Source organism: Aedes albopictus, chromosome 2 (genome assembly GCF_035046485.1).
Source record: "Aedes albopictus strain Foshan chromosome 2, AalbF5, whole genome shotgun sequence".
NCBI classification, from domain to species: Eukaryota; Metazoa; Arthropoda; class Insecta; order Diptera; family Culicidae; genus Aedes; species Aedes albopictus.
Window position 1 is genome coordinate 395,492,768 of NC_085137.1, and position 26,316 is coordinate 395,519,083.

Sequence of the window (26,316 nt, forward strand, 5' to 3'; positions counted from 1 at the left end):
GGAGTGTATTTTGCGCGAGTCGTTGTCCAGGGTTGAAGGCAGAAAGGGGTTTCAAAGTTGGTGATGTTTTGATTGCTACAGTAAATAGTATGCAAAATCTTGTAAAAAATGAGATTTTGCATTCAAATTTAAAAATATCGAATCAGAAATGGCATATTTTTCGTGGCTGAAAATGCTCTACACACAAGTAGATTAGAAGATGTCTTTCCAAACATACAACGATTTTTCATTTCTTCCTATCCAACAAGATACCTTCACACACTACTTAGGAGCCGGATTTGATACATTTATTTATCTTTTATTTGTAACGATATGTCTACATCCTTGAGGAGATAATGAGAGCAATCATAAGGCTGACAATGGCATTCTATAGGACCGGACCGCAAACCGTAACACGTATAATGAAGGGCACATATTCCATCAACGTCACATCATAAGAAAATAGCTATATTTCACACCATACATCCGCTGGCTTCGCTATACTTTTGTCAATAGCTAGTTCACGACAGGGGATCCATCAGTACCGGATGCGGAACGATTCTTCCAGAGGTTTTGTAACTTTCAAACCAGCCCCTGATTATCCCGATAAAAATATAATAATCGTTTGTTCAACAACATCTCTTGTAACGATATGTACCATTAAATCAATGGTAGTTACGGAAAAATCTTGTTTTACGGCAATAGTAGCAGCGACGGCTGAGTATGTGGGTCTCCACTAGATATGAAAATTTTAGTATTTTGCTATGTGTGCAATGAAACTAACTGTATTGAAATTCGATATATCATCTTTATGTAATGCTAATGTTTTGTAATTTTATTGACAATGTTTATTCGGGTACTGATTATCATAGTGGAAATTTTCTTCGTCGTCTTCCCGAGCCGGGTAGTTTACCTGTGAACGACGCGGCGTAGAGAAATAAAAATCACCTCGATTGATTTTTTGCTAAATGATTGAGTAAGCACCAGCTTTCGGTGGTTAATCCGTTATGACTGGTACGTATCTACCATCAAATGGAGCGAGTTTCAACGACTTGTTCACGTTGATAGAGTCAATTGCTCAGCTTAGTGTTCTAAGACCACTTCCAGGGTTCTTGATTGAGAGCTAAATGCCAAATTAACCGTAATTTGGATTTCAGAGTAAAACTTGTAACATCACTTATCCAAACTAAATGCAAAATGATACAAATAGAACAATGCATGGCCCACGTTGGGTTCATATTACGATTACGAACTAACAATAATGAAACCCTATAAATGCTTTTATTTTTTTCTTTACGGATAATAAATGGAACATTATAAATGAACAATTCAACAATGTTATGGATAAAATGCATCGTAATGAATTGCTTCTAACAGTAGATTCATAAGTTCTTAAGTATATTAGGCGTTTATAACTGATCGGAAGATAAAATAAACATTTTAGCGTTAAAGATCATCATTATCATGATAACTATCACAACTCCTTGAGATACGAAGATTAAAAATAAGATGATTTCAATTCGAATCGGTTGAAAACCACCCCATTTAACGGTACCTCTACGTACACAAGTGACTTTCATTTGATATCACACCGCATTGGTGATGCACGATTTAAGCTTACAGACTGGTTATCACTGAGTCTTGAAGATCAAATAAATCAGTTCACTCCCATCCCACCAAGGGTAATGTTCAGTTACTGTATCCTAAAAGGTGACCCATTTTAGAATAATTGGTAGTTTTGGTCTTAATTCCACATAAACGAAGATGTTCGCGCGAATAGTAACGGTAAGGTTACTACCGTCAGTAGTTCTGCAACTGCAATAATTCATATCTTTACAATTTTCAGATAGCAGCATGCCTGTCCACGTTGGCAACTGCAGGTCCAGTTCCAAATCATGAAATCAACCCGATCATAGCTAACATCGACAACTATTTCGGGAACTTGGCACAATCCTTGGTATTCCGGCGCGAAGTTAATTCAACGGAGAAATATCAATCCGCCGATGGTCACACCCAAGTGGTAATCCAACCCGCATCAACGACGACTCTTCAAGAAATCTTATTCCATCCAACCAATCAGCATCTAGTTGCCGAGAACGAGACTGAAGTGTTCAGCAATGGAACGAACAAAGTACTTCTGGCTAAGGTCGATCTCGTAACTGAGGTCACTACAGAGAATAGGAAAACTTCCGAGTCTTCGACCACATCTCCAGCACCGGCAACAACCAGTCCCGCTGAAGTTGCCCCCAAATTGCCATTATCGACCTCAATCATACAGGTCTTGAAAGCCATTCCATCAACGGTCGTAGCAGGAACCACCGAATCTTCCACTTTGGCTGATTTGTCGACAAAAGCGATTAGCAACACCGCAACGACGGTTGTCGCCACTGGCAGTACAACACTTAGCACCCCGAATTCGACGCCACATGTAGCAATTGTCACACCGGTGAGTGTAGTGGCGGTAACTACGAGTTCATCGAGTACTACCACAGCGGAGCCTGAATCCGAATCGAAGGAGATTCGAGACAAGGTCAAAGAAGTGGAAGCCGAACCAGTCATTCTAACTGTTGGAGTGTGAAATTCGCACTTTAACTCAGGCAGCGTAATTTATAAAAATACTACTATACCATTTTTAGAAACTAATGAAATGAAATATATGTTATGATTTAGACTGTATTGCATACATTTACATGTTTACAAAAACAGTAAGTTTAAAATAATACACAGTCAGTCAATCGAATTCTTCTCTTCTTTTCAAAACATCTTAACTGTTGCACCCCTCGCCTTTCTGTTGATATCTACCGGATCTTTGCAGAGTTGTTATTTGGCATTCGTATCCTTCCGGCTTCGGTCACTTCCTTGATGCTGGGTTCGGTCACTTCCTTGATGCTGGGTTCGCCCGTGGTTCATCCTTCGCCACCACACAACGCTCTCCTTCACACCGCCGAACACCATTCTTAGCTTGCGTCGCTCGAAAGCTACAAGTGCTTGCAGGTCGTCCTCGAGCATGGTTCATGTCTCGTGTCCGTAGAGAACCACCGGTCTCATAAGCTTCTTGTAGGTACATGGTACCGTGGGGTCAAAAAATATTTTTTACCACAACCTAACATAAGATAATTCCGTGGTGGGTGGTGCGAAAGCTTTTCATAAACCACATAGACCAAGTTTTGGACTTTGGTCATCTCATATGATCAACAGAAAATGGTTAAACTAAATGTGCCAAGTGCACATAACCAATTTTACATACACTGATAAAATTCCAAAGCTAAAGTTTATGTAGTTGGCGCCTTTATAGTTTATAAGACTGCTCGAGTGTTATTTTTATGTGTGCGACTATAAACGCCATGTTGAGCTTTTTCCCCTTCATGTTTGTGCAAACATAAAAATTATAATTGTCTGTGTTATAGTAAAAAATTATGGAAGTTCACTTATAAATATAATCATTGGTTCTATCGCGATTTTGAACCGCTTTGTAACGGTCGTGATAGTTCATCGCTCGATCTCCAACGGAACAACACCGGACATAGGATATTTGGAGCTCTCGGCGTCCAGGAATAAAAGTAGGGTGGGGCGGGGCAAGATGGGTCGCGGGGCAAGATGGGTCAGTGCCATTTTCGGGCGCATTACTCATGTTTTGATTATGTTAATAATTTTGTTAGATGACCAGCATGAATATACAAAAGTTTGGGGCATTGATTGAAAAATTATTCACTCTCATTGGAAATAAAAAATAAAATGGTTTTTAGCCATTTTTCTTAAGCGATACATTCCATATAATCCCCATATAAACGGCCGCGGGGCAAGATGGGTCACCTTTAATTTTGAACGTATTTTTGGAGCATTTAAAAGTTATTTATTTTTTATTACAAGACTATCCCATAAATGACTTTAATCAAGCGGAATGAACGCTCAAAATTATAACATAAAATTATGATAATTTTTTAGTGAAAACATCGGTTTTCAAGTCGTCTTAAAACCACTCAAATTGTAATGTTTTTTATATTCCAAATAAATTTATAAAATGTTTACTAGTAGCTCTTGTTTACTCAGTATGGATATGGAGCATATATGAATGCGGAACAAATCTTATATTTTGACGTTTTTCGTTGAGAAAATGTGAATTACGTAAAAGGTGACCCATCTTGCCCCGCACTTTTTTCACGGCGCAAAATCGATCACTTTTTAAAATTGCTTGTTTAACATCATATTTTGTATTTAATGAACTTTTTATCGACTTTTAGCATAGCTAACTAGTGTATTGAAGAGTAGCGGACGAATACAAACCAATACGATTTGTATTTACAAAGTTATGGTGATCCATCCTTAGGTGACCCATCTTGCCCCGCCCCACCCTAAGTGCGCAGAGATGGTTATTGCAATTGTATTAACTGCGTATTTTACAGCGATTCGGAAGAAATCGGAAATGTGGAGAAATAGGAGCGCTTCCGGCAGCCAACGGGAGACGACAACCCCACCAACCAAAATCATCACGGTCTACATCGCCAACCAGAATCAACCTTCGACGCCGCCGCTTTCGTCGTTCTTTTGTGCCGCCAGTATTTGCCTACCAAACAGCGTAATAATGTCCAGCGGTCCAGAAAAAGCCGATGATTTCATGGATGATCCCGAGGAGAATCCCTTAATGACACCGTTCGAAGCTGTTTCCGCCACTTCCAAATAAACTCCCTCTTGGAGATTCAGCAACTGGAACATTCCGTAGTGAACTCCATTCGATATCGGTGGCAATAAAAGTTAGATTCAAAGATACGATTTCACGGTTTTATTTAAGAATTGAGAATTTTTAAGCATAATACATAATTTTAAATTTATTTGAATACACCTTATGATAACCATTAGAACACAGGTTATGAGCGTTATAAATCTCACACATAAATTTTATTTATCCAGATCAATAAATTTTATTTCTTTTTGATAATGGATTTTATTTGAATCAAAACGTTTATTTTTTATGTTCTCAAACATAATTTTTATTAATGAAGGCTTATTGCAAAAATCTATGTAGTTTCACACATAAAAGATATACGGAAATTATCTTCCGGACTGTGTCCGATACGTTTCGTCTTCGACTCATCAGTACAGAGCAGTGCCACTTGCACCGCTAAGCGGACGTATCTAATGTCTAGCAGAGCCTAGCACTCACTTAGTACTCTCTTAGTTCAAGTAAACGGACACAGTCCTAAGTAAAATTGGTTCTCTGCCTGGGTTGCCCTCCAAAATGCACAATGTCGTTCTGATGAGATCAAACGAGATCGGAACTTGAGGCGGCTTTCTGGCCTGCCACAGCATTGTGGTCAACAGAAAATGGTTAAACCAAATGTGCCAAGTGCAAATAATCAATTTTACTTAGGACTGTGTCCGTTTACTTGAGCTAAGAGAGTACTAAGTGAGTAATATACTATCACGCTATGTCCAAAAGGAAGCATTATGAAAATCGAATGTACCTCAAATGTTATTCCCTAGGATCGTAGCTTTAGACCTCTAGTTTCAGAATCTGAGCGACTTAAAATATTTCATCTTGGGTTTTTTGATATGTTTGATATTTTTCCTATTTTCCCATACAAATATCGAAAAAGCATTTTATGGTCAATTTCGTCCCATATAAAAATGTATGGGAAAAAAACCCAAGATGGATAATTTTAAACCACACATTTTCTGAATCTTGAGGTCCAAAAATGTGGTTCTAGCGAATAAATTTTGAGGTACATTCACTTTTCATAATACTTCATAATAACTAGGCTCTGCTAGACATTACGTCTGCTTAGCGGTGCAAGTGGCACTGCTCTGTACGGACACTGTCCTAAGAATCTCATATGATTAACTTTTAACATAATGCTAGTCACAGTGACTTCTGTGCCACGAAAACTGGCACTGTCATGACTCTTTTGTGACATGTGTGCTGCTTCGGGTAGGCACGGGAGATTAAAGTTAAGTACATAGCTCATCATCATCAACGATAGCCAAATTTTGCTGAATTTTTCAAAGTGATACATTTTAGCCTGTCAAACAGCTGAAGCAAAAGAAAACCCAACAAGAAGTCATGAGCGAGATGGGGTTAAGGCAGCGGGGGCAATGATTATGTTAGATAGGCCACCTGCCTGCATCGGTTGATAGTCAGGATCTGGGGAACCGAACAGCTACCGGAGGAGTGGAAGGAAGGGTAATATCAAAGAATAAAGATAGAAAGAATGCCATCTCTTACCTTTTTCTATGTAAACGTCAAGCGACAAGACAAGTGGCGCTCTCTAAGCGTATCAAGGTGGAACCTCTCTGTAATAGTGTTCGTGATTTGTTATAAAAGAAGGTGGTGTGCGTATGTTATGGTATCCGCAAACAATTAGTAACGCACACTACCGCATGAAGGTTGAACCACAGACTTCACACAGACAGAGTCTGTGGTTGAACTTTCATCCGCAGATAGTGCTGCAGTAGTGTACCCCCGAGCATCAGCGGAGTGGGCATTCTTGATATTCTTATTCTTTGGTAATATGCTGCATTCACAAGAAGGGCGGCCATTTAGGCCTTCTACAGGGTCCATCCTGGTATTTCTCTAAGCACATCTTTTGATATTATTTCAATATCATTTGATGCAAATCAATTCTTATCTCTTTTAAGTTTTCCTAAAAATTTTCAAATATTTGAAAAAAAACTCGGATAAATAAAAACTGTAGAAACATTGAAGGAATTGCTGAAAAAAATATCAACGGAATTTCTATCCATCAGAAGCTGTTAAAGTGGGTTCGATAAGCTTCTGCCCGAATTACCATGGAATTTTTAGAATGATCCGCTATATATTTCTAGAGGCGTTCCTTTTGAAACCCCTAGATCATATCCGGAAAATCTCCCGAGGGGATCTTAGGGAGCATCCATTAAGTACGTCACGCTAAAATTGAGAATTTTCGACCCCCTCCCCCCTTCGTACGGGTTTTTCCTATACCTAATACATTGCTTGTCACACTTTCACAACCCCCCCCCCCCTCCCCCCTAGGACCGTGACGTACTTAATGGATGGCCCCTTAGAGAAAAATTATGAAAATGCCTAGAAATTTTTTGCAAGAATTGCTTGTGAAAACTTTGGAAAAAAGATCGTGGTGCATCTGTGCAGGTGTTCCTGGATGAATTACTACAACTAAATTTTTTGGAGGAATTCCTAGAAAATATAGAAATTTGTAGGAATTTGAAAGTTAATTAACTGGCAAAAAAAACTTTGAAGATACTCCAGCAAGTAAATCTTTGAAAAATTCAACATTGTTCTTCGTTGGTTAGATAGGTATTTTTTTAAAGATATATCTGGTCTCTCTGGAGAATTGTAAAATTTTCTCAAAGTTATTTTCTAAGATTTTCTTCATAGTATCCCACACAAGGTCATGCTCATTTTTAAAAATCTTTTAAGCATGATATAATATGATACTTTCTCCAAAATATATTCAGAAATTAGACCCGCGATAGCATTTCATTCAGGTTTTTATAAAGTTTTTTTAAGGAGAAACATCAAGAAATTCCATTGAAAACTTTAGATGCACAAATCTGACGAATGAAACATCGAACCAAGCCGCACTTGTTTATTCTGGCTTTGCACACTTGCAAAAAGAGGCAGCTTTTCCAAATCGAGAACAATTGTTTGTTTGTAGGGACCAAGTCGGGCATTGTGGAAGTTATATTTGTATTATTTGATGTTTTTCCTTAATATGTTTATGGATTTTTCTAGTTTGCTCTAAAATTTCTATAGGATTGTTAGTTTTCTTCAAATTTTCCCACAAATTCAGTAGCATTTGGATTGTTTTTCCTGGGGTTTTGTCTGATGGATTTTGACAGATAGGGTATTGGTTCCCTTATTAAGCATGTGGCTCCCATTTTCATCCTACGAAAAACAAAGGATTGAAGCGCTGTTTGTTTTGTTTCTTATTTTTGTATTTTTTGTTGGAAGTGAAACACGCATGAAAACAAAAAGAACGGAATCAATCGGTGGCGAAATCGCTTGTTTTCGAATAGAATGAATATGGGAGCATGAGATTACTGATGGCACTCGAACCCTATTTCTCCCAGAATGCCCTGCGGATTGCTACACCGAAGATTTGTCTTCATAAACACTTCCGATATTCGAAGATGAGCCGCATTGGTTCATGAATCAATAAGTTCGTCGGAAGTTATCGAGTCGGACTCATCGTAGGCCGGACCAGATTTTCACCGTAGACAGATAAAATAATGAAGTTAACACGTCACGTAAACTTTGTTTAAGTCATGCAAGCTTTGTGTTATGATGGTGTACAATTTACATTGTATTGTATTTATTTTATGAAACGGCAACATGTTAGTTTTTAACTTTAAGTCATGCACATGATTCTTGTTCTTCTTATTCTCCTTATTTATGGCTCTACGTTCCCAATGGAACTTGCCTGTCTCTCTTCAACTTAGTGTTCTTCGAGCACTTCCACAGTTATTAATTGAAGACCTTACTTTGCCAGCCATTGAATGAATTTGTATAGGGTAAATCGGGGTAGTTTGGCCACCCTAAGCAAAAGTCGTTTTAACATGCAGAAACAACGATAAATCTCTCGTGCATCGTATGATCTCAATGATTCTGATAATACTACGCAAGATACATGAAAATATCAAAGTCAATTCGTGTTGATATGCCAAAAAAATTTTTTTTGAAAAAAGTTTCATTTTTTCATCGATTTTAAAACGTCGGGGTAATTTGAGCACCCAATTTTCAAAAAAAATTTTTTTTCGCCTAATGTAACACAAACTTAATATGCACCGATAGACAAAGAATTGTAGTGTGTCAACTTGATGTATACGGAAAATAAACTAATTTTAAAACCTTCTAATGTATTTGAACAAAAGGAGTCTTATGTGGTGTTTTTATTCAGCCCTCTTCGGGGTAATTTGGCCAACGTTTTTCAATTTTATTTTTCTAATTTACTGTGGGCTTAAACTAATTCGTTCTAACGTTTCAATGGCTTCCATATCAGACCAGTAGTTTATTATGCCAAGTGTCCATTATGCCAAATGACCGTTATGCCAAACGTCTTTATGCCAAATGGCCTTATGCCAAATGTCACAGACCCGTTGAAAATGATGCCTATATATATACATTTGAGTTATAACTCAAAAGTGATGAAAAGTCAAATGAGACTGATATGCGAGTGGGAGCAGTATTATACGTATACAAAATTATTACATTTCAACAAACTCTCTAATCTCGAGTGTGAGCGAAAGTTGAATGCATTTTGAACGCAATCTGAAACACATGCACGAAACTTGGCATATTGTCAGAAGTCAGAATATTGCTGTAACTGCTATCCATAATGGCAAATTTCATTATTTATGTTACCTATTTTATGTAATTATACAGCGCTAAAGATTACAAAGGATTTTATTTTGATGAAATGTATGATGAATTGTCCAATGTTCAATAACAAAATCAACTGTACAAAATTTCAGCTTGATCGTGGAAACTATATTTTAGCGCCAGCCGTTTCAAGTTTTCATACGATTTACTATGGGGAAAATCACTTTTTCGAAGAAAAATTGCCACAGGTTGCCCCTTAACCCATAAAAATAAATCGATGAATGATTTCTGTTGGAAATTTTACGAGGAATCAACCCTCCGAAGACCGCAAAGCGATAAAATGCATGTGGAAAAAGTTATTGGTTGAAAACCAAATAGCATGACAACGCCGTTGAACACGTAAGGAATAACAATAAATAATAAAATCTCGTAATTTTACCGATCGTGTTAGGCTTAATAACTTTTTCCAAGAACGTCGCATCGCTTTGCGGTCTTCGGAGGTCTGGTTCCTCGTGAAGTTATCTACAGAAATCATTCATCGACTTATTTTTATGGATCAAAGGGTAACTCCAAGCGATTTTACTTTAAAGAGGTAAATCAAAAATATGTATAGTTTTTCCGATCGATCTGAAATTTTGCACAGTTGATATGGGACCAAAATAAAATTCAAAAAGTATACAGGAGTTGGAGTTTTTCCATTCTTTATATTTTCCCATACAAACCGTGTCCCAGGCTAGTGTATACTATCCCCACTTGCATAACAACTGGCCATAGATTGACGGAAAATCATGAAGATATTTCACGTCTTTGTCCATTTACCCCTTTCGTTTCATTATTATATTGCCAAGGATAGTTCTTTCTAAACAAAACAATAAAATTTTCTTAAATAATATGTCATACCTTCATTAGTTACCGGTATAATTCGAAACAAGATGGGTCTTGAAGCTGTTAGCCTTTTAGGCTTTTAGTTTGCCTCCGGTAGATCACCTCCAGGAACAAGCTACAAGAAATATAGATGTAAGTACCGCTGTAACAAAATTTACCCGCGCTTTCAAACGCGGCTATCAAACTCACCATGGTTATGTTGTTCCCGTTCAGCAAAATCTGGTCCAGCTTGGTGATTCGCCTACCCTCGGAAGTGTTTTCGTACTCGGTCACATCCTCCAGCAGCATATTCACGAAATCATCGAATCCCAACAGCGTTCCGACGATTTCCTTGTCGTTCTTCATGATGATGTGTATCCGCGAACCGATGCACTTGTCCACCAGTTCTGGAAAAGCGATTACACTCGTTAAATCATCGATGTTGATGAAATTTTCAATACTCACCAAGAGGTAACAATGTAGACTGATTTGACACGGTAGCTTGGGCCATTTTATGAAGTTTTAACTACTAAAAATTAGTTACAAAATTTTTGAACTTGTACAACGCTTCTTTCGCACTCACGTTTGTTTACGTTTACATCGCAGGCTTTGTTTTGACAGCAGCACACCGGCTCGTCGGTCTTCTTTATCGATGATGCCGGTCGACGACGGCGACGCCCACCACGACGAATGACGACGCGGAGAGATTGGGGTGAAATGATTTACGCTTCATTCTTGCACGCGGTGGTGAAGGTGAAGATGGTTCTTTACGCATATGATGGCAAGAGGCGAGATAATTTTAGAATAATGATGAATAACGAGATTATCTGAACTAGGACAAATTGAAAGTAATTTAAACTCCCATCCATGTTCTAACGACAACGATCTATGTTCTGAGAACAAAGATAGGAAAGTCCGATCTTGGAACGTGAGAATGAATTGAACACACACGTGTTGGGCGCCTGGCTCGTGAACTGCAGAATATCGGCGTTAATGTGGCAGCTATTTAGGAGATATTTACGCTGGCCCAAAACTGTAGAACGCCATTCCGAGCGTTGGTCCCATCGCCAACACTTCATTCAAGAACCTAAATACCACTTCTAATGCGGTGGTGACAGGCAGAACGTGGAGTTACCTTCATAGTGATCGGGAAGCCTCTCGTTCGTCATAGATGTGAGGTACTAACAGAGGTCTGAGCATTGACTCGGAGCATTACCTTATTGGGCTCATGAGCTCAAGAAACATCAGAACCATGCGTTTCAATATCGAACGCATATCAGTCGAACAGGTTGTTGCATAGTCATTAATAAATCCACCAAATTCTTGTAAAGATGAAGAATTTTACACCAGCTGGTTGGATGGATTCATATGAAGCCGTCCATATACCACGTGGACTGAAAATTTATGGTTTTTGATCCCCTCCCCGTGGGCAAGCGTGGACTTTTCATTGACCCGTCCCCCCTTCGCAATTGTCCACGTGGACATAAAAAAAAGTTTATGCAATTCAGTATCATAATTTCTATTTTATATAACTCATTTTGGTATCATAATGGTCAATTTTTCCGAACTGGTTCATTACGCAACTGAAATGAGTTGCATAATGAAAAATAGTTGCATAATGTTCATAATGCAACTCATTTGGGTAGCATTATGAATATTATGCAACTCAAATGAGTTGTATAATGAAAAAATCATTGCATAAAATTTTGTATGGAACTCGTTGCAAAACTCGATTTTTTCAGCACTCTTCGTATTTATCCAACTCGGCAAGCCTCGTTGAATAAATGTACGACTCGTGCTGAAAAAAACAACTTTTTGCAACTCGTTACATAAATAACTATTTTAATTTCTAAAATAGGTGGAAAAAGTGGTTTTGAAAAGTTTTTTTTTGTCATCACGTTGTGAAAACGTCACCTTTTCACTGAGCAAAAGAGCGTTAAAACGGCCTACTTGTTTCATTAAAACGAAAGTGCCGAAAAGTACTACTTTTCGACACTTGTGCTGAAAAATAGCACTTTTCAGCACTTTTGCCAGCATTCTTTTTTATTTATTTTCGTGTATGTAATCAATAGTAGGATGAACTGCATGTTAAATGAGGATGATTGGCCATGACACTCAGTCGTGACTAGACTCGTTCTGCTAGAAAAAAAAATCCTATTCAAACCTCATTTTTCGTAATGACAAAAAATGTTGTATGTAACTCGTTGCAAAACTCGATTTTTTCAGCACTCGGCAAGCCTCGTTGGATAAATGCACGACTCGTGCTGAAAAAATCATCATTTTGCAACTTGTTGCATAAATAATTTTTTTTTAATTATTTTTTTTTTCGTAGTAAACAGTGTTTTAAATATAATTAATAACTTTATGAATTAGGGTGGGCGAGGCAAGATGGGTCACCTAAGGATGGATCACCATAACTTTGTAAATACAAATTGTATTGGTTTGTATTCGTCCGCTACTCTTTATTACACTAGTTAGCTATGCTAAAAGTCCATAAAAAGTTAATAAAATACAAAATATGACGTTAAACAAGCAATTTTAAAAAGTGATCGATTTTGCACCGTGATGGGTCACCTTTTAAGTAATTCACATTTTCTCAACGAAAAACGTCAAAATATGAAATTTGTTCGGCATTCATATATGCTCCATATCCATACTGAGTAAACAAGAGCTATTAGTGAACATTTCATAAATTTATTTGGAATATAAAAAACTTTACGATTTGAGTGGTCCTAAGGCGACTTGAAAATCGATGTTTTCACTAAAAAATTATCATAATTTTATGTTATAATTTTGAGCGTTCATTCCGCTTGATTGAAGTCATTTATGAGATAGTCTTGTAATAAAAAATAAATAACTTTGGAATGCCCCAAAAATACGTTCAAAATTGAAGGTGACCCATCTTGCCCCGCGGCTGTTTATATGGGGATTATATGGAATGTATCGCATAAGAAAAATGGCTAAAAATCTTTTAATTTTTTAATTCCAATGAGAGTGAATAATTTTTCAATCAATGCTCCAAACTTTTGTATATTCATGCTGGTCATCTAACAAAATTATTAACATAATCAAAACATAAGTAATGCGCCCGAAAATGGCACTGACCCATCCTGCCCCGCGACCCATCTTGCCCCGCTCCACCCTACAAATATTTTATGGCTTACAAGTTATTATTTTTTTTTTTTTACAAATGCAGGAGGGAAAACTTTTTTGAGTAACTTCTTTTTAAAGTCTTTCTCAAAAAGGCAAGAAATAGGTACCGTAAACTGGGGTGTAGTTGATCAGTGGGGTGAACCTGATCACTCAATTTCCCGCGGTTATCTTGGAAGTCGATAACCAACAGTTCTATTTTAACCATTCGCAATCCAATGACGTAACATTAAAATGGAATGGTAACTTCCTTGAAAGTCGATATTCGTGGGTGGGTGGGTGTGGTGATCCATCCTTAGGTGACCCATCTTGCCCCGCCCACCCTAATTCATAAAGTTATTAATTATATTTTAAACACTGTTTACTACGAAAAAAAAATCATTAAAAAAAGTTATTTATGCAACAAGTTGCAAAATGATGATTTTTTCAGCACGAGTCGTGCATTTATCCAACGAGGCTTGCCGAGTGCTGAAAAAATCGAGTTTTGCAACGAGTTACATACAACATTTTTTGTCATTACGAAAAATGAGGTTTGAATAGGATTTTTTTCTAGCAGAACGAGTCACGACTGAGTGTCATGGCCAATCATCCTCATTTAACATGCAGTTCATCCTACTATTGATTACATACACGAAAATAAATAAAAAAGAATGCTGGCAAAAGTGCTGAAAAGTGCTATTTTTCAGCACAAGTGTCGAAAAGTAGTAATTTTCGGCACTTTCGTTTTAATGAAAAAAGTAGAGCGTTAAAACCTCTTTTGCTCAGTGAAAAGGTGACGTTTTCACAACGTGATGACAAGAAAAAACTTTTCAAAACCACTTTTTCCATCTATTTTAGAAATTAAAAACTTTTTTTTTATGTCCACGTGGACAATTGGGAAGGGGGAACGGGTCAATGAAAAGTCCACGCTTGTCCACGGGGAGGGGATCAAAAACAACAAATTTTCAGTCCACGTGGTATATGGACGGCCCCATATGAATCCATCCAACCAGCTGGTGTAAAATTCTTTATCTTTACAAGAATTTGGTGGATTTATTATTGACTGTGCAGCAACCCGCTCGATTGATATGCGTTCGATATTGAAACGCATGGTTCTGATGTTTCTTGAGCTCATGAGCTCAATAAGATAATGATCCGAGTCAATGCTCAGACCTCTGTTAGTACCTCACATCTATGACGAACGAGATGCTTCCCGGTCACTATGAAGGTAACTCCACGTTCTGCCTGTGGTCACCGCAATAGAAGTGGTATTTACTTGAATGCAAGGTTGCGACCATTCATTTGCAAAGATTTACATTCATTTGCTATTATCTCAGTTCAGAATCATGCTATCGAAAAACAATGTATGGATGAATTTAACCTTGTAGTTTTATCTGAAAGTTTGCCGAATAACATTGGGGTCGCAAACGTGTACCAAAGTCGTGAGCGAGCTGTGAAAGCAACTCTTCACGCGGTGAATGTAAATTACATTCACTCTGTGGAAAGTTGCCTTCACAGCTCGCTCACGACTTTGGTATGCGTGTGCGACCCCAATATTCGTGGGTAATTGAGTGATCAGGTTCACCCCACTGATCAACTACACCCCAGTTTACGGTACATATTGTTGAGATATAAATTTCAATATCCAATACAAACATCTTAAATTTTGAAGGAAGCGACATAAAAGAGTTTGAGATATGAGCGAAGCCTGCAAATCTCTACAATCTACATGTATTGGAACATGGAACTTCGCAGTAGTTTAAAACCTTTGATATGAAACTTCGAGAAATCCATACAGAACGTCAATGAAGATTTTCTAACTGGAACACCAAAATTTGCATGGTCTACACTCCACTTTAAATCTCCAGAATATTCCTCGACAAAGAAAATTATGTAATTAAAAATTCTGATAACTTAAAACAAATTATTCGGTGAATCAACACCATGATTTTTTTCCTTCAAGAAGTCACTTCCAACTAAAAGACAATGTAAAATAAAAAAAAAATGTATGAAAGAACTGTTATTGAAGAGAATCTTCAAAGTACAAATTGTATTGTACTAAGCCATCTCCAGGGGTGGCGAAGTATCTAACACACACTGCGAACTCAGCAGTACCCTTTAATGTGGTAAAAATACCCTCTTTTTTGAGATATATGAAGCTGTCAAAATAAAGAGTATTTTGAAATTTTCCATAATGGGTGTTTTTTGCCCTCTTCTATGTTCAGAGTATGTACTCTTCAATGGGTGAAAACACTCTTAGTAATTCGCAGCAAATCAAAGCTTGTTCGCCTTCTGCCAGGTATCTAACGGTAAGTGTTAACAATTTATGTTAAATATAACTAAAAAGAAGTAAACAAATTTAATCCTATTATTTTCAGCCTGTTTCCCTATTGTGGCGAACTTTTGGCATCGAGGGAGAAGCTCGACATATTTTTCATCATGACAAATAGAGCTAAGTGCGAGACGAGGTTCGAGAAGAGGAATAAATTTAGAAAACTATTGTATGTTTGACATGATGATTATAATCAAACTGAATAAAGTAGTTGTATGTTTAAGTGTTTTCTTGCATTTTATTAAATTTATAAAATAATCTTAATTCCAAAAGCCTGCAGAAAAAAATAAAAGAGAGTGAAATTTACAAATAGAGCTAAGTGCGAGACGAGGTTCGAGAAGAGGAATAAATTTAGAAAACTATTGTATGTTTGACATGATGATTATAATCAAACTGAATAAAGTAGTTGTATGTTTAAGTGTTTTCTTGCATTTTATTAAATTTATAAAATAATCTTAATTCCAAAAGCCTGCAGAAAAAAATAAAAGAGAGTGAAATTTACCCTTTTTTCCCGTAGAAAATGATTTGCGAAAATGGGTAAACTTTACACGTCCATTTGACGTACAGGCGATGTACCCTTTAAAGAGTAAAGGCCGATTACTCTTTTTATGAGTTCACCTAGTTACTCTCGAAATGGGTGAAAAAGTACTCTTTTAAGAGTACTTTGGTTTCTCAGTGCATCTGTCTAAGCAGAATTGTAGCATTCTGGTCCGTCTGACTGGCTACCGCCGACTCAGCTACACTCAGGAAAATTACCTCATACTTAATGGCAAATATCCATGTGCCAAACCACATCCAAAGTATATGCAACCAATACCCGATTACGCAGCCAAATTAACACATGAATAGTATGTGCTCTAAATTGTATGAGTCGCTGCTGTATGGTGCCTCATCAAAAGTATGAGTCGCACTAATGCAAAACATTTGTTTACCCCCATTGCAAAAATCCAAGTCCCGGACACATAGAAGAAATGAAGATTTTTTCCCAGTGTATCACATGGCGAATCGTTCGTATCATTTGATATATGTAGGTAACTGTTCAGTTTTTGCGCAACTGCGTTTCCGAGTACTTGGTAAACACTTATTAAGTGGAACTGACTTCAGAAACCTGAATCTTCAGGATGTTCAGTTGTTCTTGACCCGTTGTGGTAAAGAGCTATAGGCTCTCTTTACGCTTTATGTGTCATCACAATGCCCTTTTCAAGACGCTGTGGGAACTCGTTGTGGTACGCTTATGCTCTCTAAAATAAAAACTCTCATTTTTGAGTAGCGCCCATGCCGCACAGGGACTGTGTTGGAAACACTCATTTTTTTAAATTGCTCGTACGCTCACATTTTTGCAAAATATCAATATTTTTCGGTGTTTGAAGGTGGTTTATAAACCCAGTGAGGTTGCCATGTCGAAATTATTGCAAAATACATGCTCATGTGAGCGTACGAGCAATTTTAAAAAAATGTGTGTTTCCAACGAGTCATGTGCGGCATGGATGTTTACTAAAAATGTGCAGGCCGAACACATTTTTGAGCGTAGCCGTTTTTGCGTGTGCGTGCCTAACGATCCTATTTTTTACCTGTCATTTTCCCTGTCTCACCATTTTTTCTTTCACTTCTCCCTGAGGTAAATGATGAATGAGCCTTTGCACGAATCTCGCCTACTGCTCACTCCCACAGAAAATTTGAAACAGCGCGCACAGTAAAAGTCAAATTTGACATTTACTGTTTGCGCTGTTTTCAAATGTTCTGTGGGAGTGAACAGGACAGGGCAAATTCGTGCAGAGGCTCATAGGCGCTTGTTCATGGCGATGGCACAAATTTCCCAAATGGAGGAGAACGTGCCACTGGAGCCGGCCTACCAGGGGAATACTACCGTAGCGCTATCTACGAATAAAAGTTGAACCTTCATTCACTAGTGTATGTTACTGATTGTATGCTGTGCGGATACCAAAACATTCACACACCACCTTCTCCTATGACAGTTCACGAACACTGTTGCATATAGCTTCCACCTTGATACGCTTGCTTAGAGTGCACCACTTGTCTTGTCGCTTGACGTCTACACAAAAAAAGACAAGAGATAGCATTTTTTTCTATTTTTATTCTTTGATGGAAAGCTGGAAAAACAAATCCGCTCTTGAAAAACACGTCCTTCGCGTTTTCGAACTCAGGACCAGGGATGAGAAATGTACTGGAAAAAACGGTTACCGGCTGTACATTTGACATTTTTCCACACGAACATCATAGGCCCAGCCAAACTCAAACTGTTCGAAAAATAAATGTCATCACATTTTTTTTCCTGCAGCCGTCTTCCTCGAAACGGTTTCCAAGCGCAAGAGCGCCAGTACTCGAGCACAACGACGACAAAAATTTCTGTCTCTCCCGTTTTCGTATTTTTCTGCGTTTCAAACCGCTTCTAGGCAAACTTCTTTACATGCATCACAAAGCTAGGAGTGTGCTCTAGCTATTTGTGCAAATCGATTTAAATTATTTATTAAAACAAGTGAGTTATTAGCAGTTGAAAATATTTGACATTTTTCGCAATCACCCGCCTCGGCATGACTGCTCATAAATATTTTCGTGGGGAAGCGAAAACCATCAAGCGTCTGCTTGACTGCCGTCGGCGCGGCGGCTGATGGTATTGGTGCTGCCGTTGTTTTGTTTTTATTTTACTGCCAGTATCGATGAACGGAAAAGAGAAAAAAGTATTTTTGCCATCCCTGCTCAGGACATGATTTTACACCAAAAATCGAGTTCGTAAATACTGTAAACTAGTAACCGTGCCCGTGTTTGTTCGTGACTACAGTCCTCCATCCTCGGCCGCGTCCCACATTTGCCATATCATTCTGAAACTGGGCTACCCACGACGACCTTACACACTGCCCTCATGGTCACTCAGACAACAATTCTGGTACCAGCTTTGCAGGATTGTTGTCTGGCATTCTCACAACATGCTCTGCCCATCGTATTCTTCCAGCTTTTACCACCTTCAGGATGGTTCACCGTTAAGTGCAGCGAGCTCGTGGTTTATCATTCGCCACCACACACCGCACGCACACCGTCAAAAATTGTCGTAAGCACCCGACGATCGAACACTTCGAGTGCTTGCATGTCCTCATCAAGCATAGTCCAGGTTTCGTACCCGTAGAGAACCCCTGGTCTGCACTCCGCCGTAGTTGGTACGCAACACCTTCCGTTCAAAAACTCCAAGGGCGCGTGCGTCCTCTGCACGTAGGGTCCATGTTTCGTGCCCATAGAGGACGACCGGTCTAATCAGCGTTTTGTAGATAGTTAACATCGTTTTACGGCGAACTTTATTCTATCGTAGAGTTCTGCGGAGTCCAAAGTAAGAACGATTTCCTGCCACAATGCGCCTCTGAATTTCTCTGCTGGTGTCGTTGTCGGCGGTCACCAGTGAGCCCAAGTACACGAATTCTTCAACCGCTTCGATTTCATCACCGTCGATATGAATTCGGGGTGGCGGGCGCGGTGATTCCTCCCTGGAGCCCTTTGCCATCTGGTACTTTGTCTTGGACACATTAATGACTAATCCAATTCGCCTGGCTTCACTCTTTAGTCGGATGTACGTTTCCGCCATCGTCTCAAATTTACGAGCAATAATATCAATATCATCAGCGAAACCAAGCAGCTGAACGGACTTCGTGAAAATCGTTCTACTCGTGTTTATCCCTGCTCTCCTTATTACACCTTCTAACGCAGTGTTGAACAGCAAGCACGAAAGACCATCACCTTGCCGTAACCCTCTGCGAGATTCGAAGGGACTCGAGAGTGTCCCTGATACTCGAACTACGTACATCACTCGATCCATCGTCGCCTTGATCAATCGTATCAGTTTATCCGGGAATCCGTATTCGTGCATAATCTGCCATAGTTGTTCTCGATCGATTGTATCGTACCTACGCCGATTTGAAATCGATGAACAAGTGATGTGTGGGCACGTTGTATTCGCGGCATTTCCGCAACACCTAGCGGATGGCGAACATCTGGTCCGTTGTAGCGCGTTGACCCATGAATCCAGCCTGATATTGCCCCACGAACTCTCTTGCAATCGATGATAGACGGCGGCATAAAATTTGAGAGAGTATCTTGTAGGCAGCGCTCAGTAGTGTGATCGCGCGGTAGTTCCTGCAATCCAGCTTGTAGATGGGACACACTTGTCCCCAACGTCAACTGAATCAACCAAACTGATCTACCAAATGCCAGGTTGATGACTCATCTAGCAGACAGAAATTAGTAGAGGATTGCAATTTTTAATATTTTTCCAAAAATTCTTGCACTAATTCCATAGGGTAGCGAACCACTTGGGCAGCAGCCGGTATTTTGGGCACTCTTCGCTATAACTCAGTCAATTCCAAACCAATTGACTTGAAATTTTGTACACGGCTAGATACTATACGTAATACGTATCTCATCGCGTTCCAAAAATTGTGTCAATTGGTTCAGAATTTGCTAAGTTATAGCAGAAAAGTGCCCCAAATAGGACCCCTGCCGAGATGGTTCCACTTCCCTACCAAAATTAATTATAGTTGTGGAATGTTTTAAAGTAACAGCTATTTACCCACAACTTCAATCACAATTTTGTACTAACGTTGCATTGTTGCCCACATTCCCCCGGCAAACAACGTGCACATGACACAATTTGCACAGGCGCACATGGCCCCGCTCTCGCGAGAATAATTTGCAAAGTTTACCTTTTTTTGTTGTAGATACATACTGAGGGTATCCACCAAGTAGAGTTCGAGTCGGTGTTGCAAACGGCTAGCTCCAAGTGGATACCGCGGCTACTCTCTTCCATTGTGTCGGCGACAGTCACGCCGTTCGTGTCGTCCGAATCCCGCTGTTCCGAACCGGAGTGTATTGACGGTGTCGCGTACTGTGCCATATATAGAGCAGCACTAAGTGAAAAACATGGCGCCCGAAGGTAGACAGCAGACACTGCTGGTAGTTTTTGGCTTCCTGGATGTGTTGAAATATCGTTAGCTGAATATAGCTCATCGTCGTGTAAGCCAAAGAAGATTATAATCGCGTTATTCCACGCAATCAATCCATCAGTATTTATCTATCCAGGCTTCCCAGTGAAAGTGCAACCTCAATCCCTTATTCTAACATAGTTAGGCCAGATAACGAAGGGTCTCTTCAGTAGCATACAACATAGGGAAGAATTAGTGTGGTGTTCTACTTGTCCCTTTAATTCCACCTGAGCCGTACACTCAAATAGTGTGTAAACAAGAAAGCAGAAAATCCACTAATTAGCGTGTTGCGAAATCGTGTTTCATGTGGTCAGAGCGAAGAGTCAGAAGTTAGGATTGCAGCAGTTCTACCAGCACCTGTGCGCGATCTATATCGCATATGCCACACCGCACAGCAGAATCAGCAGTGGCAAACAAAGCTAGGGGAAAAATCGATTCGCGTTGTCGGAGAAGAAAGTCAAACACCACCAGATCAGTGATATTTAATGGAAAGATGCATCAGCGGCAAGTGCAAGTTATCGTCGTCGTCGTCGTCGTCGAATGTCGATAAGGGAAAAAGAAAATCTATCATTCCCTGAGCTCGGTCTGTACTGAGAGGGAGGAGGTTCAGCTGTGTTCCAGTGTAATCCCCAAGTGAGATTTAACGAGTGCTATAATGAACGCAGACCGGAACAAACGACAGTATCGATCCGGCAACAATCTGTTCAGCGATGATGAGCTGGAATTATCATCGGTAGGTGTTCCCAAGCAACGCGAACGCGCATCTTGTGTCCACTGATGGACGATAATTATCATTATAGCTTGAATCATTCGCGATTTGTTAGGTATGGGTAGAATACAATTTTGATGAATCATATTCCGAGTCTCGAAGAGCGACTGAGGAAAATGTTCTGAGTAAAAGCTGCAATTATTATCACACAGGCTACGGATTGCCGTTCGTGCATTGTGTACTTGTGGCTGATCGATGTCTATGTAGTGTAGTGTCGGATTAGGCCGTACGTGTAAATATATTGCATAGTAGAACGATTTGTATGCAAACAACGTGCTCGCTTCGTTTACGTTTGAATTTCGGATGCTTTGAAAAGAGGGATATTTTTATGATGTCATTAATAGGCATTCCCTCTGCGGTAGATTGATTGTGGTTGACCAATCGCAAAAAGTTGAAATCAGCGAATCATTAGTAATAGTAATAACTATTATGAATAAAAATATCTTAGCTTTGTGATATCATTTTTGTTAGTAACATATACAATTATGAGAAACAAAGTAATACAATCATGATCGCATGACGAATGCTCTACATAACATTTTACATAATGAAAGATTACGTTATGCAAGAAACTGTTTCCTAAATATAATCTTTACATATTTAATATTATCACTTTCATCATAATAAATCATAAGAACCTACAGGTATACCTAACAAGTTCTCCTTACTGTGACCTTTGTGAAGAAGCAGAGATAAACACGTTCTACAAACACCAAAGATTGCTTATTTATACTCCTTCCCTGTTCCAAACTAATTGCAAGGACGTGTCCAGCACTATTATTTAATCTTTTAGGTATCAGTTGGATCACCAAATTAGGTACAATGTGAGAGTTTAATGTGTGCGTTGGATAATTGATAGTGATAAAACAGACTCGGACGTGACAATGATTTTATTGCCCTTTTCCGGCTATACTAGTCGTCTGAAATAGTATGAAACAGTATGTCTGAAATAGACGAAAAAACTTGAAGTATTTTTAGGCACAGTACGTTTAATTGGCAAATCTATATCTATATACCGTCAAGGAGCCATTCACCGTGGGGGCTCCATTCACCGTGTGCCTTCGAATGTTTTTTCATGATTTCCATATTATGATTGAATGATATGACAATTTCCCTTCAATTTCACCAATACAACACTAATGTATTGTTACCATGTCAAAACGCTCATTAGAAACATTTAAAAGTATCATTTTGACACTAAAGTGTGTTTACATGAAGCGGGTTTTTGCTCGTTCACTGCATTCATAGTGAAAAAACGCAAACTGCGCTAAGGTGATTTAAGCGATAAACTAAATGTAATAACGTTTTTATTCCACCAAGAAGCAATTAAATTCACATATTAGGTATGTATTTTGCATTACCGAAGTAAGTTTAACAAGAAAGTACGATTACTCGTACTTTTTAATTGAAACAAAAAGGCACGGTAAATAGGTACCCTAAAAATCAATGGTCTCCATTCACCGTGCCCCATATTGTCCCGTATATCTAGAAAAAATTGAAAATTTTAACATTCGTTTTTATAATAAAATCTTGCAAGTTATTACTTGAAATGAATTTAAACGAAGAAAATTCCCTTGGCTGGGTTGTTTTGATCATTTTTAAACAAAGTAGAATAAAATTTCTCATACACGGTGAATGGGTCCCTACTACCACGGTGAATGGTGACCTACCACGGAATTAGGCGACCCTACTACCCTTTACTAATTGTACTATATCACCAAATTTTGTGAAAATTTTTCTACTTCTGTGGATATTGCTTTAATTTTAACCTATAATGAATGCAATTAACCCTTCAGCGCGCGCGCTGTTGTAAAAAGTACAACACTACCAAAAAACCTCGCTTTTTGTATACAGCGCGAGCGCGGTGCAGTTTCGGTTGCTTGATGGCGCGCGTCCTGGAAGGTTAAGAGCGGCACCAACAATGTTTATAAGACTGGTGTCAAATGACAGCCCTTATTTGCCCCGAATCCTCTTAGATCCACGGTGAATGGTGCCTTGACGGTATATATATATAAATGAGTTTGAAATCCCTTTGAGGCAACAAAACTCACGAACGGCTGATCCGATCAGCATGACTCTTGCACGGTTCTATTCATATTCATGGTGGCTGTGTTTATAAGTAGAAAAAGTTATGAAAAACAGCTGAGAAAATAATAAAATGTCATATTACTGATTTTCATATGAGCGGGAACGAAATTCAACAGGATTGCAAGAAAACTAATCTAGAGTGCGGTGTTGAACACAACAGTTGTCAAACCACCACAACTATGCAAGACAAAGTTTGCCGGGACAGCTAGTTGAGAGATAAATTTGTGAAAAATATATCACTTGTTTTGGTGTGAATTCGAACCCACGACTCCGTTATCGCTAGTCCAGCGCTTTAACCAACTAAGCTACAGAACAAGTTACAACTCTGCAGAATAGAAAATCAAACTGGATTAGAAGCACCGCCCTAACCGGGTCCGTCTTTTACAACTTTATCTCTCTTTCGGCTCTCAGATGACAATCTTCCGCACTCTCGCCGCCCACGAACAATAAGTGTGCGGCAACCAAAACAAGTGGTATTTTTTCACAAATTTATCTCTCAATTTGCCAATTAAACGTACTTTGCCTTAAAATACTTTAAGTAAAAACGATGGTAGAACTTTGATATGTGCAGTCAGTATAAGCTTAGCTAGGCAGTGTGACTTCCAGCTTAGAATAGCACTAGGGTTCACCAATGCCGGTGGTAAGAGTTCATGGTAGGAAGGAATGACCAACAGGTTAAAGTCCCTTTGAAAAAAAAAAGATACGGACACCTTCTTCAGCCAGAGGCTGTACAGACTGAACGAAACTTAACACTAGACAACGGACACGACATACATTACGAGCACCAGTGGATACGAGGAAGAAACAAAGTCCCTTTTCAAAACCAAACATGGTAAGATGGTAACTCAAATTAAAGGTGTAAAGCGTCCTGTGCTGAGAAATGAATGATCGAAGAGGTGAAAAAGATACTCGACTGTTAACGGAGCTTGTGGGGGGCACCTGGGCACCCCTTGCAGTACTTTGTCCCTTACCGCGTTAATGCAGGGCTCTTGCTTGGTGGACCCCTTTTCCCGTGCAACTCGTGGGATTGTAATATGTATGACCTTAACCAATAATCTAAAAACAGTTAGTAGCGGCAGTAGCCAAGAAGCAGATTAGCTAGGAGAACAGAGGCAGTAGCAGGGATCTGCGCAGATCGGCCAGTGTCGGGAACCCCATTTCCTCCCCGGCAAGCTTGTCTGGAGAGATTGAGGACGGAGCGTGGTTGATTAGGGCCATCAACAACAACAGAGATGGGCTCTCTGCAATGGATGTGGCTGGGAAGCAGCTTGAATCCATCATCGGCTTTGCGTCTTCGAAGTGGAACATCAGCAATAGACCGTTTCTTGTTTTGCAAAAATGGAAAGGTTAAAAGTTCGCGTTATTGGAAAATGATCGTTTTAGCTAAAACATTATCGTGTCAAAATTTGAAATCCTTATCTCAATGCTCAAAAAAAATGTATAAGGCTAAAAAAACATGAATTACGCTGTTCTACTAGAACCGATGATTTTAAGACCTCATAGGCCAAAAATGTGCTCAGAATTGCGATATCTTCATTCGTTTTCAAGTTATTGAGCAAAATAGGAAAGGTGCCCTACGGGATCTAAAAAATGGTAAATAATGCTGATTTTTTCAGTAGTTTTTTGCCTTTTAACTAAAAACGAGTAGAGGTATCGTTCAATCACCAACGAATTGTTGAATCACCAGATATCTCTTCAACTTTGCCAAAGACAACACTTTCCTATCTGCTGTGGAGCCCTGGATAGAGAAGTTTGAAACTTTACTAGCGCCACCTAGCGGCGAGATCACAAACTAATTGTTGAATCATCAGATAACTCTTAACTTCCTGAAGAACTTTGCCGAAGACGACACTTTTCTATCTGCTCTGGATCGCGGGCAAGGGAAATTTAAAATTTTACTTGACAACTAGCGCCACCTAGCGGCGAAATCACCAACTAAAAGTTGAATCACCAGATAGCTCATTACTTCCTGAAGAACTTTGCCGAAGACTATCTATCTGCTCTGGATCGCGAGCTAGAGTTTAAAATTTTACTTGTCAACTAGCGCCACTTAGCGGCGAAATCATCAACTAATTGTTGAATCACCAGATAGCTCTTGACTTCCTGAAGAACTTTGCCGAAGATAACACTTTTCTATCTACTTTCTATTCTATCTGCTTTGAAACTTTACTTGACGACTAGCGCCACCTAGTGACGAAATCACCAACTAATTGGTGAATTATCATTGTTCCAAGTAAAGTAGATCTTGAGATATAACATGTGATATCTTATGAGCGCTTCTACTGGCGAGTGTACAGCAACCATTTCTACATAGCACCTCTAGCGGCCAAATTGCCAACTAATTGGATGTTAGTTGGCATAGTGTGGTAACTCTAGTACTACAACTTTGTCAAAGAAAGTATGGCGCTATCTTGTAATACGCCAAAGATATTCGTTCGCACCCCCAATAGGACATATCGGTGAAGTACTAGATTTGTAGTAATGAGCTGAATTTTATTATGGTGTGAAGGTCAATTCTCCGTTTCTGCAATAAAATGGTGCAAAAAGCGTGGGTATTATGATTCCTTGCCTAATTTGATGCTGTATGAGCAAAATTTTGGGCAACAGTGTTGTTGTTTTCTCCATTTCTTGCAACATAAACAACATACACCTAAACCTTGATTTACGTCCACTATTGGCCTAGCGAAATTCTACCGATAAAATAATGATCAAAATACACATTTTTATATTTTTGTACACTTCTCCTAATCACGAAGATGTTTTAAAAAATATAAAACTGTTGAGTTTGCAAATTGTCTTAGCGGTAGAATTTTTTGTCGCTCAGCCAAGCATGGACGTAAAAAAAGGACAAGGTGTA

The 26,316-nt window shown here is 39.0% G+C and overlaps 4 protein-coding genes across 4 annotated transcripts in view; 3 read left to right on the top strand and 1 right to left on the bottom strand.

The window, feature by feature from the left end:
- The window catches only part of LOC115253479 (KAT8 regulatory NSL complex subunit 2), a 598,461-nt gene that overhangs the window by 6,970 nt on the left and 565,175 nt on the right, over positions 1-26,316 (top strand). The window lies entirely within an intron of this gene.
- On the top strand, positions 1,608-2,647 carry LOC109410802 (uncharacterized). The gene is made up of 2 exons (XM_019684337.3): positions 1,608-1,764; positions 1,826-2,647. Exons 1-2 carry the CDS (start codon positions 1,744-1,746, stop codon positions 2,555-2,557), a joined length of 753 nt encoding a protein of 250 aa, XP_019539882.3. The 5' UTR covers positions 1,608-1,743; the 3' UTR covers positions 2,558-2,647.
- Positions 10,170-10,781, bottom strand: LOC109413527 (U6 snRNA-associated Sm-like protein LSm5). The gene is made up of 3 exons (XM_019687208.3): positions 10,622-10,781; positions 10,367-10,563; positions 10,170-10,292 (listed from the first exon to the last, which is right to left on the bottom strand). The coding sequence occupies exons 1-3, from the start codon at positions 10,665-10,667 to the stop codon at positions 10,257-10,259; spliced, it is 279 nt and encodes a 92-aa protein (XP_019542753.1). The 5' UTR covers positions 10,668-10,781; the 3' UTR covers positions 10,170-10,256.
- The window catches only part of LOC109413486 (uncharacterized), a 54,075-nt gene continuing 48,160 nt past the window's right edge, over positions 20,402-26,316 (top strand). Inside the window, exon 1 of the mRNA XM_019687167.3 lies at positions 20,402-21,335. Coding sequence (XP_019542712.3) covers positions 21,258-21,335 — 78 coding nt within the window. The 5' untranslated portion in view covers positions 20,402-21,257. The remainder of the gene's footprint in view (positions 21,336-26,316) is intronic.

What these genes read in the sequence shown, in the direction of transcription:
- LOC109410802 (XM_019684337.3), top strand. Translation starts at nt 1,744, where the DNA reads ATGTTCGCGCGAATAGTAACG. An exon ending in TGTTCGCGCGAATAGTAACG is followed by an intron (nt 1,765 to 1,825) that starts GTAAGGTTACTA and finishes TACAATTTTCAG; the next exon opens with ATAGCAGCATGCCTGTCCAC.
- LOC109413527 (XM_019687208.3), bottom strand. Translation starts at nt 10,667, where the DNA reads ATGGCCCAAGCTACCGTGTCAAATCAGTCTACATTGTTACCTCTTG. An exon ending in GTCTACATTGTTACCTCTTG is followed by an intron (nt 10,564 to 10,621) that starts GTGAGTATTGAA and finishes TCGCTTTTCCAG; the next exon opens with AACTGGTGGACAAGTGCATC. An exon ending in ACGGGAACAACATAACCATG is followed by an intron (nt 10,293 to 10,366) that starts GTGAGTTTGATA and finishes TATTTCTTGTAG; the next exon opens with CTTGTTCCTGGAGGTGATCT.